The sequence below is a fragment of the Cornus florida genome, unplaced genomic scaffold, assembly GCF_030987335.1.
Source record: "Cornus florida cultivar Cherokee Brave unplaced genomic scaffold, ASM3098733v1 CherokeeBrave_3.0.0_Hap2_Chr02, whole genome shotgun sequence".
Classification (NCBI taxonomy): Eukaryota; Viridiplantae; Streptophyta; class Magnoliopsida; order Cornales; family Cornaceae; genus Cornus; species Cornus florida.
The window spans coordinates 87,811,689-87,824,005 of record NW_026775572.1 but is presented as its reverse complement, the minus strand read 5'-3'; the positions used below and the strand labels follow the sequence as shown (position 1 = coordinate 87,824,005).

At 28.2% G+C, this 12,317-nt stretch overlaps 1 protein-coding gene across 1 annotated transcript; it reads left to right on the top strand.

The window, feature by feature from the left end:
- Nucleotides 1–9,180: 9,180 nt before the first annotated feature.
- Nucleotides 9,181–11,922, top strand: LOC132295434 (protein LEAD-SENSITIVE 1-like). The gene is made up of 2 exons (XM_059793707.1): nt 9,181–9,313; nt 10,801–11,922. The coding sequence occupies exons 1-2, from the start codon at nt 9,205–9,207 to the stop codon at nt 11,193–11,195; spliced, it is 504 nt and encodes a 167-aa protein (XP_059649690.1). The 5' UTR covers nt 9,181–9,204; the 3' UTR covers nt 11,196–11,922.
- The last annotated feature ends 395 nt before the right edge of the window (nt 11,923–12,317 follow it).

The window sequence follows — 12,317 nt, the reverse complement described above, 5'->3', positions numbered from 1 at the left end:
ACTTTATTTTCAAATCCGAGTGAGTACCTAGAAGGTGGTCGAGTTGGTTCTTCAAAAAATGGTGGGGGAGGGTAGTAGTCACAAGGAGGATAATGAGAATAATCAAGTCCATAATAAAATGATGATGCTTGAAATGAATTGGACTCAATCTCATAAGGATTAAAATATGATGGAGGAGCATAAGGTGAAGAGAAGAAATTTCCCCCCAAACTTGGATCAAACAATTTCTCCATTCACAATTAAAATCCAAATGCAAGAAAATATTGGCCTCCACACGGGCCGATGCTTGGACAAAAATTTAAGCAATATAATGAGCCTCAACAAGGGCTATCATAAGCATGCAAAGAAGTGAAACAATTAAACTACGAGATGTTCAAGAAATGCTCACAAAGGTCCTTAAGCAACTTCAAATTCCAATGCTAGCTTTAAGCTCCAATGATTGCTTTAAGATCCAATGTTTGCCTTCCTTATAGTCAAGTACCTAATTGAACAAATAATATCAAGAATGAGAAAAGAATATATAATGAAAAATAAAATAAAAATAGAAGCAATCAAATGAACACAATTTTCTACTCTAATTCCAACAAAAACGTTAATCCCCGGTGCCAAAATTTGACGAGCCCCTTTCTATGTGTTTAGAAAACCGACTTTTTAATGCGAGAGGTCACTTCGCAAGGTCAAAATATGAATGTGGTTTCAGAAGCCTTTCTAGTTAAATTTACATTTATAAAAACCACTACTACAACTAATGGGATTATACGTGTTGGAATTTAATTTCGACTTTAATGTACCAATTGATTGCAAAGAAAGAGATTGGTTGATTAAACTAAGATGCAATTAGTTAAAATGCAAGTAAAGTAAACTAGTGAGAGATAGGGATTTAAGATATATGAATAGAGGTCTTAGGGTGTTAGAATCACCACTAAACTCATGTAATTAATCATTTGCTTTCCATTAATGGGGAATACATTATTACAATCTAGATGTGGCCACAAACATAAACATAATTTACATGTAAAAGTGTGAACTATCTAATGCAAGTGTGAATTGTCTACCCAACCAACAAGTAAACTAAGTGTAGAACAACCCACCAAGACAAAGACATAATCTATCAATTAGTTAACAAATGTATCTAATGAGAGCACACATCAATCTAAAGAAATCATGGAATTTGTAATAATAAGTGTGGAGTATCAAATCAAGAATAGATTGTATACTTACCTATAAATATGAATTAAATTGTAGAACAACCCATCAAGTATAAGCATAATTCATCAAATTAATTTACAAACCCATTCAAGGAAAACCATGCTTAACCATCACTAAATCCTTAATTAATCACACATAAATATGCAACCAACATAGAGAATCTAGTGTGGAAATCAATTCCTAAATAATTACACATAAGACAATATGTAATTAAAATAGAGAAGCACTAGAAAGAATTAAATCAACAATCACTAGGCTAACCACTAATCACAACAATATATATATATATATATATATATATATATATATATATATATATATATATATTAATCCCCAAAAATAGAAATACAAGGGTTTAGATTGCACAAGACTTAAGGCTCATCCAAGCCCTAAGTAAAGAGCCTAGCCAATCATGGAGGAGGTGGATGTGGTCATGAAGTCCTCAAAGGCAAGCTCCAAACATGGTTCCATTTTCTTCTTCTTCTTTGAAGCTCTTTAGAGAGAGACTGTGTAGATGTTCTTCAAACCCTTGTGCCTCCACTTCCCCTTCTTCTTCTAACTCTAATCTCTAACTTTTCTCTAGAGAGAGAAACTAACTATTACAATGAATTACAATGTAAAATAAAACCTCCCCTTTACAAATGGTTCAATTGGCCTTATATATATGTGGCCCTTGCAGTCCTAAACAAGTCAAAAATATGCCCAAAAATGGTCCAAACACGTAGCCCCTTCGTTTATGAAGTTTAAGCTCGAACTGATATTAAAATTGCTTTCAGCATGATCGTTCACAAGTGTGGTTCGATCGATCAAAGCTTTGGTTCGATCGATCATAGCTTTGGTTCGATCGATCATAGCATGTTGGCACATAATGTGGATAAGGACAAAGGCTGAGATATTTATGGGGATAAGGACAAAAGTAGTTATGAGGATAAAATCAAAAGATTCGATCATTCAGAGCTCGATCGTTTAGAGTTCGATTGTTCAGAGCTCGATCGTTCCAATTAGGCAGTTTTCAGCATCAGCCTCCTTTCGCTCCAACTTCTCACCAAGACTCAGTTTGACTCTAAAAAGGCCTTAATGGACCAAAATTAACCCGTTTGAACCTTATTGACCTAAAATAGACAAAAACACAAATAAAAACTAAAACATGAAAATAAGATGAATGAACTAAAATACCTAACTTAGGTGCTAAAATGTGCAACATTTGAGCACTCATCAATAGACTAAGTCAATATTCCTTATGAGAAATATTGGCAAGTGCCAAATATTTTAGCCTGAAAATGGACTACATCAATCAAATTCAAAACCCAAATTGCAAATAGAAAAAGGGAAACAGGTAACAGTCAAATTCCAACAATACTAGGAACAAGAAGAATCATCTACATAATTGGCTGAACAAGCATGAGTACCTGGTGCTTTCATCTTTTGCTTCATTTTCTTGATACCCTTCATTTAATATTATCTGCTTTTACTGTAGTTATATACTTTTGCTTTCCGCTAAAGTTAATGTTTTTATTCTTTTATGTGTCTTACATTGCATACAGCCCTTTTCCTAGTATTCACCCAATAATTGACTAACCTTCAATCCCCAATTAAACAAGAATTATTTTGTCCACTAGAATACAAAAAAATAATAATAAATAAATAAAAAATTGACATATATGATCATTACCTCAAATTTGATCATGAAACCCATATAGATCAAAACTAATACTTCGAAAAAATATACAACAAAAAATATAAATATTTCACTCTAATCACATCCTAAAAACACCTCGACTTACGGAATACTAAGATCAAACACACAACATATGGGTTATATATATATATATATATATATATATATATATATATATATACTATTATTAAATGTGCAAAGTGTTTCATTGTTTTAGTATTTCAGTATTTCAGTAATTATTTATTTCTATAAAAAATCTTTATTAAATGATATAAAACTCTAAAAATTACTTAATAAAATTCAAATTACCTAATAAAATTCAAATTACCTATTAAATCTATACTATTATTAAAAAAGTTTTTATAAAATAAAATAAAATCTAATTAGACAATATTAAGTTTATAATAAAAGAAAATCTAATTAGAGAATGATATATTTGAAGAAAATAAAATAATTTATATAAAACTTTACCACAAATTATTTATTTTATTTTCGATAAAACTCTATCACATTAGACAAAGATATATTTAAAGAGTTTATACCTAATAAATCTATACTTTCTATAAAATAAAATAAAATCTAATTAGACAAGAATAAGTCTATCACAAATTACTTATTTTATTTTCAATAAAACTCTATCACATTAGACAAAGATATATTTAAAGAGTTTATACCTAATAAATCTATACTTTCTATAAAATAAAATAAAATCTAATTAGACAAGAATAAGTCTATCACAAATTACTTATTTTATTTTCAATAAAACTCTATTACATTGGACATAGATATATTTAAAGTGTTTCTATAAAACTCTAACACAAATTACCTATTTATATATTTATTATGAGTTTTTAATAAAATGAAATCTAATTATACGAGTATTATTAATATAAAAAATTATTTATATTATTTATTAATTGATATAATAAAAGAAAATCTAATTAGAGAAGGATATATTTGAAGAAAATAAAATAATTTATATAAAACTTTACCACAAATTATCTATTTTATTTTCAATAAAACACTATCACATTAGACAAAGATATATTTAAAGAGTTTATACCTAATAAATCTATACTATTATTAAAAGAGTTTCTTTAAAATAAAATAAAATCTAATTAGACAAGAATAAGTCTACCACAAATTACTTATTTTATTTTCAAACTCTATTACATTAGACAAAGATATATTTAAAGTGTTTCTATAAAAATCTAACACAAATTACCACACAAATTACCTATTTATCTATTTATTATGAGTTTTTAATAAAAGGAAATCCAATTATACGAGTATTATTAATTTAAAAAATTATTTATATTATTTATTAATTGATATAATAAAAGAAAATCTAATTAGAGAAGGATATATCTGATGAAAATAAAATAATTTATATAAAACTCTATCACAAATTATCTATTTTATTTTCAATAAAACTCTATCACATTAGACAAAGATATATTTAAAGAGTTTTTATAAAACTTTACACAAATTACCAATTTATCTATTTATTATGAGTTTTTTAATAAAAGGAAATCTAATTATACGAGTATTATTAATATATATTTAGACAAAGATATATTTAAAGAGTTTCTATAAAATTCTAACACAAATTACTGAGCACATGTCATCAAACTTATAAATAGAGGCATGGAGGAATGAGAAAAGGACACAGAAATTAAGAATTCTAGAACTAGATTATCAAATCATCTGTGATGCGGAAGAACTCTATGTTATTCTTAATACAATTAAGTTGTGTATGGTTGTGATTTGTATTATTGGAATTTGATATGTGTTGTTTCATCAGGCAGGTTTGAGTTTTGTATGGTTGTGATTTATATTACTGGATTTTGAGATGGATTGTTAACAATCCAAAATATGGATTGCCATTCCTCCAAACTTTTGAGATCAGAACTGTGAACGAGTGACGAGGCTGAAGTGAGATAATTGTCTTTCTGTACGAAGCCTCCTATTGATTGATCATAAACCTTTGATTATCAAAGGCAAGGGGGCTGGTTAGAGGCGCAGTCTATTTCAACAAAGCCACAGTTAAGGCTGTATAAGAGCCTTTCCATCCAAGTGTTTGGTAAACTTCACTCTTTCTGTTTGCTATCACAAAGTGCTTGGCCGACCAACCCTTTCTACGTGCCCACCTCAGTACAAGCTGCCACCACTCTGTGGTGTTGTATTGCCTAGAACTTGACTGGTTGTGAATTTTGCAAAATTTGCACATGCTATTACCATTTACCACTTTGTTGTAGATATGTTGTATATGTAGATTTTAGTGTATTTGCAATTTTTCCAATTAAATTGAACTTTGCTTATAGAAAATTTGCATCATTCACAGACTCACACTATTCCTTTTTCTTAAACAAAGAAAGAAAAAATATTTCTATCAAGCAATACTGTTGAATACTTTGGTGTAGTTACAATGCACTTACAACATTCACCCCATTCACTTACAAGTGTCTTTTCACTTTCAAATTACCTAATAAAATTTAAATTACTATAAAACTATAAAATATTTATTAATTAGTATAAAAAATTTATATTATTATTAAAAGACGTTTATACTATTATTAAATGTGCAAAGAGTTTTTCACTATTTAAAAAAAAAAAAAAAAATTATTAATTGATATAAAACTCTAAAAATTACCTAATAAAATTCAAATTACCTATTTATCTATTTCTTTCTAAAAAAATTACCTAATAAAATAAATCACCAATTTCAAATTACCTAATAAAATTCAAATTACAAATTACCTAATAAATCTCTACTATTGTTAAAAGAGTTCCCTATTTATCTATTGGTTTCTAAAAAAATTACTTAATTAAATAAATCACCACTTTCAAATTACCTAATAAATCTATACTATTTTTAAAAGAGTTTATATAAAAATGTAACAACAAAATAAAAAAAAAATATATTTATTAATTAATAATATGAAAATAGTTTTATAATATTTATTAATTAATATAAAAATAGTTTTTATAAAAAAGTTATTTCTAAATTAATATAAAAATAGTTTTTATAAAACTCTAAAATTACCTAAAAATATAAATCATCACTTTCAAATTACCTAATATACAAATTACCTAATAAATCTATACTATTATTAAAAGAGTTTCTATAAAACTGTAACACAAAATATAAAAAAATATTTATTAATTAATATAAAAATAGTTTTTAAGAGTTTTATAATATTTATTAATTAATATAAAAATAGTTTATATAAAAAGATTTAATTATGAATTAATATAAAAATAATTTTTATAAAAAATCTAAAAATTACCAAATAAAATAAATCACCACTTTCAAATTACCGAACAAAATTCAAATTACAAATTATAAAACTACAACACAAAATATAAAAAAATATTTATTAATTAATATAAAAATAGTTTTATAAAAAGAATTTCTATAAAATTCTAAAATTACTTATTGAAATCAATAACCACTTTCAAATTACCTAATAAAATTCAAGTTACAAATTGCCTGATAAAATTCAAATTACACAAATAGTTTTAATAAGAAGAGTTTCTATAAAACTATAAAATATTTATTAAAAAAATATTTAATAATTAATATAAAAATAGTTTCTATAAAACTCTAAAAATATAAAATATATATATTAATTAATAGAAAAAGAGTTTTTACAGAAAGAGTTTCTAGAAAACTCTAAAAATTACCTAATAAAATCAATCGCCACTTTGAAATTACCTAATAAAATTCAAATTACAAATTAAAAATTATCTAATAAATCTATACTATTATTAAAAGGGTTTCTAAAAAACTCTAACACAAAATATAAAAAAATATCACCACTTTCAAATTACCTAATAAAATTTAAATTACAAATCACCAAATAAAAAATTCAAATTACAAAAAGAGTTTCTATAAAACTATAAAATATTTATTAATTATTAAAAAAAAAAAATCTATACTATTATTAAAAGAGTTTCTATAAAACTCTAATACAAATTACAAAAGAAATATTTATTAATTAATATAAAAATATTTTTATAAAAATAGTTTCTATGAAATATTTATAAATTATTTTTTAATATCAGTATAACAGAGTTTTTATAAAAATAATTTCTATAAAACTCTAGAAATTACCAAATAAAATCAATCACCATTTTCAAATTACCTAATAAAATTCAAATTACAAATTATCTAATAAATCTAATTTCTATAAAACTCTAATAAAATTTAAATTACAAAGATAGTTTTTATAAATGAGTTTCTATAAAACTATAAAATAATTATTAATTAATATAAAATATCTATTAATTAATATAAAAAGAGTTTTTATAAAAAGATTTTCTATAAAACTTTAAAAACTAGCTAATAAAATCAATCACCACTTTTAAATTACCTAATAAAATTCAAATTAAAAATTATCTAATAAATCTATACTATTATTAAAAAGGTTTCTATAAAATTCTAACACAAAATATAAAAATAAAAATAAAAAATTTCACCATTTTAAATTACCTAATAAAATTCAAACTACAAAAATAGATATTATTAAAAGAGTTTCTATAAAACTATAAAATATTTATTAATTAGTATAAAAAAATCTATACCATTATTAAAAGAGTTTCTATAAAACTCTAACACAAAATATATATATATATATATATATAAATTATTAATTAATATAAAAAGAGTTTCTACAAAACTATAAAATATTTATTATTTAATATAAAATATTTATTAATTGATATAAAGAGTTTTTATATATAGGGTTTATAAAAATAGTTTCTATAAAATTCTAAAAATTACGTAATAAAATTAATCACCATTTTCAAATTACCTAATAAAATTCAAATTACTAGTTACCTAATAGATCTATTTTTTATAAAATTCTAATACATCGGATTTTCTAATATATCATACTTAGATGATTCATCCATCAATGAAAAACCTTATTTTGTTTCTTTTGTGGTGATGATTATATATTACTCTTTAAACATTGTTGATACTATGAAAACTATAAACAATTAAAAATATATATGAACAAAAATATTCACCACGTGCAACGCACGTATCTTTTCCTAGTATATATATATATATATATGTATATATATATAAACACATATACACACAATATATCTTCAGAACTTTTTAATATATTTTGGGTACTTACTTGTTGCCTTTGATCTTGAACCAAGCATCAGCACAGTGTCTATGGGCAGCAGCCAAATCATCCTTACATGAACAACCCATATACACACAATATATCTTCAGAACTTTTTAATATATTTTGGGTACTTACTTGTTGCCTTTGATCTTGAACCAAGCATCAGCACAGTGTCTATGGGCAGCAGCCAAATCATCCTTACATGAACAACCCAATTCAATAGGAATCCTAGATTCTAGATTCGATGCATCCAAGCTCAGATGACATATCCTGCAATCTCTCTCAATTTTGGCCAAATGTACCTTAATCTCCGGCACACCGACTTCCAGATCCACCTCCACCGAACACTCCGTGCCCCCTCTTATCAGAAACCCCAAGAATCTCAGTACCAGAGATGCTTGTGGAACCGAGCGTGATCGTCGTCGGCGTCAGAGGAGGTGGAGCTGCGCAGACTTCCTTCGCCGTGGCTCAGGGCGGTGGAATGGCGTCGACCACCACCGTCGTCTTGGAATTCTAACATTGGTTTGGGTTTGGGTTTGGGTTTGGTCTGTGGAGACGAGAGAGGCGGTGGAGGAAGATGGCGAAGGGAGGCAGTTGAAGATTTCTTGGAGATATTACTTGCCTTTACGCAGTTATGGGTTGTGGGTTAAGAATTATCATAAATGGCGGTGGAGTGCTGGTTGGGTTGGAGGAGGATTTGGGTGTATTTGTTTCTGGTTTGATGATCTGATAGCCCAAACATAAGAAACAATTCCAATATATTTGTTTCCAATGCACTGTTGTTATACGATTATATTTTAGGCTTGTTTGAAAAAAATTATTTTGTCAGTGCTAACATGTCCCTGAACCAAATTCCTGACTCCATCCCTAAAACAGGTTAAGTGGGGTGCTGAGGAACAGCACCAACATTTGACAGCACTAAATCCTACCATCACTTCCACTACTAAATTCACTGTTCATTTTTCTTATTTTCTTTCTTCTAACAGTGGGCGGAACGTATTCTCTTTGCACTTATGGCAGTATAAAGAGCGGAACTTATTCTCTTTGCACTTATTCTGTTTGCACTTTTGGCAATTCTGTTTGCACTTATTCTGTTTGCACTTTTGGCAGTATTAAGAGAGAGAGAGTAGTGTTGTCTAATCTAACAAGATCAACAGAGAAAAAAGAGAGAAGATGGGAGGAGCGTGGTCTTACTCTAAAAAGATCAGCAGAGAAGAACTGAAGGCAGGCGATCACATCTATTCATGGAGGAGGAGTGGCTTACACCTCTACGCTCATCACGGTCCTTCCTCTCCTTTTAATTCTTCTCTCATTTTTTATCCATTAATTCTTCTATGATTACCACTACTACACACATCTCATGCCTAATCTTTGCTTACAACATATTCTTTCTATGTTAAATTATATGATATTGTTGTACCATTTTCCTCAATTCACCCTCAAAGTTATTGTTTATTATTAAATTTCCACCCATTATTAGCTCTATTGTTTCTTTTTCTATATATGTACGTATATTTTTACACTATATTTACCGTTATCAAATTCAATATAGTGAGATAGATACTTACTTACCAAATTAAAGATGGTAATTTAATTACCATTTATGAGTCCACATCAACTATCAGTATAATTTAGATCCTTAATAATATTGTTTTTTTCTCGAGGTTGTATAGTTTCCTGCTATCTGATTTTGATTACTTGTTGGACTGAAGTTGTAGTGTGGGGCATAGAAATTTTGATGCAAAAAAGTAATATAACAATCAAGTAATCAACTATATTCATATAATAATGCAATCTCCAGCTGCTTCCATAAGTTTAATCTTGTGGGAAATCCTGGTTGTCGAACATCATGCTGTCTTTTAGCGCTGAGACTGTTCAAAGTATTGGGGTGAAGCATTTTTAATGTATCAATCACCATTAATCTGACATGATTTGTGATATTTGTTTACCCTTTTCGTTATCACATTCCATTTTAATCCGGTCTCATTGAAGATCATGGTACTTATTTTATTTTATTTTATTTGATCAGGCATATTACATTTTCAATTGGAAAAAAGACACCTTTTTTACAGTAGTACACTTCATAAAGGTGGGAAGATTTTGAAGTTAAAAAAAAAAAAAACATCTTAACAAATGGTATTGCCTTGGCTACTTGTTCAGTAATTTTGCAACGAGTTAGACAATTGGCCAATTTAACCCCATCATGGCATCACCAATTTGTTTTAATTTAGAGAGAATCGTTATACATGAGGATGTCATCTTTATAAAAGGAGGATGTCGTCTTTATAATTAAAGATGTATTTTTGGGCTTCTTCTGGAAGACCGGGAAAGGTAAAAGGTGGATATTGGACTTCACCTTGTTAAGCTACTCTTGAAAAATGTTCACCTATTTTAATTTGTGCATTTATTTTTCCCATTTAAACTCCTTTTAGTGCTCGTCCTATTATTCTTTATATGTTTTATTTAAATATTTTTTGGGGACCAATTCTACTTTATTATTTTAGTTGAATTGTTTACAAGAAGTAAGAGACTGAAGATATTTTTACCCTCAAAATTAGGAGGATTCGTATAACAGATTTGGGCATAACCACACGGTGTTCTTTTCCTTATCCTTTCCTCTAACACCTCCTTTTTATTTATACTTGTATTCATAATATTTTGAATATCAATATTGAACATATTACTAAATTCTTTTAGAATTTCATCAATTATAGCTCAATATATCACTTATTACCAAAGTTTTGGTAACATGTCTGCCATGGACAACAGGGATATATGCAGGTGAGGGGATGGTGATCCACTTCACTCAGGCTGCGGGCGGCGTTTCAGTTAGCTCAGCTTGGTCAGCTGCACCTACTTACTCCCGTTGCCCAATTTGCGGGTATCACTCGGGGCTTAATGGTGTCATATCTTCCTGCATTGATTGCTTCCTTTCTGGTGATGAACTCTTCCTGTATGAGTATGGTGTCTCACGGGCCCGACGAGGGATCAGTACCTGTAAAGTTTCTGATCCACCCGAAATTGTCCTTGATCGTGCTGAATCTATTCGTCGTAATGGTTTTCCTGGCTACAACATCTTGATCAACAACTGTGAGAACTTTGCAATCTATTGTAAGACGGGTGAAGGCGTTGGCATCCCGATTGGACAGGCAAACCCATTTTAAGCTTTCATTAAGAGCATCCCCAACCCACCTGCCATATGAACAGTCAATTCAAAATATAATAGGTGGATTAAAATTGTGGTCTCCAATGGCATACTATATTACCTATCAAAATTTGGCTTTGTCATTTTTGGTGCCAAATCTAGCACAAGAAGCTATTTTTGAAAAGAGAGAGAGAGAGAGAGGGGCGATGGAAACTAAAAGATATGGGTTTTGATTTTTTGAACAATCTGAAATGATATGCCGATATATATATATATATATATATATATATATATACATATATTTAAAAAAGATCATAAAAAATTTCACCAAATAGGATTTAGTTTGCAAAACAAGAATTACAGACCTTGATTAGTTGATTTAGAAAAAAAATTAAAACAAAACCCATACGTACAAGTTAGCAATTGCAGAGAGAGAGAGAGGGGGGGCAAGCTTGAGAGTTGAGAGACAGCGGTTGAAGCTTGCAAACGGCGAACCCGAACTGGAACAACGAGCGATGGAAACTGAAAGATATGGGTTTTGAACTTCTGATTCTTGTTGATTTTGTAGTTTGCAGTTGCAGGGAGAGGGAGGCAATTTCAGAGTTGAGAACAAGAATAGAGATGGACGCGATTGGGGAGGTTTAAATGATTTGCCCAAAAACTATATATATATTTGGGAGGCTGAAATGATTTGCCCTATATATATATATATGTGTGTGTGTGTGTGTGTGTGTGTGTGTGTGTATATATATATTTAATAATAATATAATCATATATATATAATATACATATATATGTATATAATATATATAAATTTCTGAAAAAGAAAAAAAAATTAGATAAAAAAAATTTATATAGTAATATAATCAAATATATAAATTTATACATATATATATATATTTTTTGGGTCCTTTTTTGACCAGATATTTTAGATTTTTGATTCTTTTTAATTAAATTTAATTTTAGTTTCCTTCTAATGTCTACAACTTGACTTGGAATGTACCTAATATTAACATTACTGATGCAAATATAAATTGTGGGAATGGTAGTTGAAAAGAATAGTGGTCGTGTCAAAAAATAGTGGTTGTATAAAAAAATAGCATTTTGCATAAAATGCATCATTGGAGCAGAATTGCTAAAA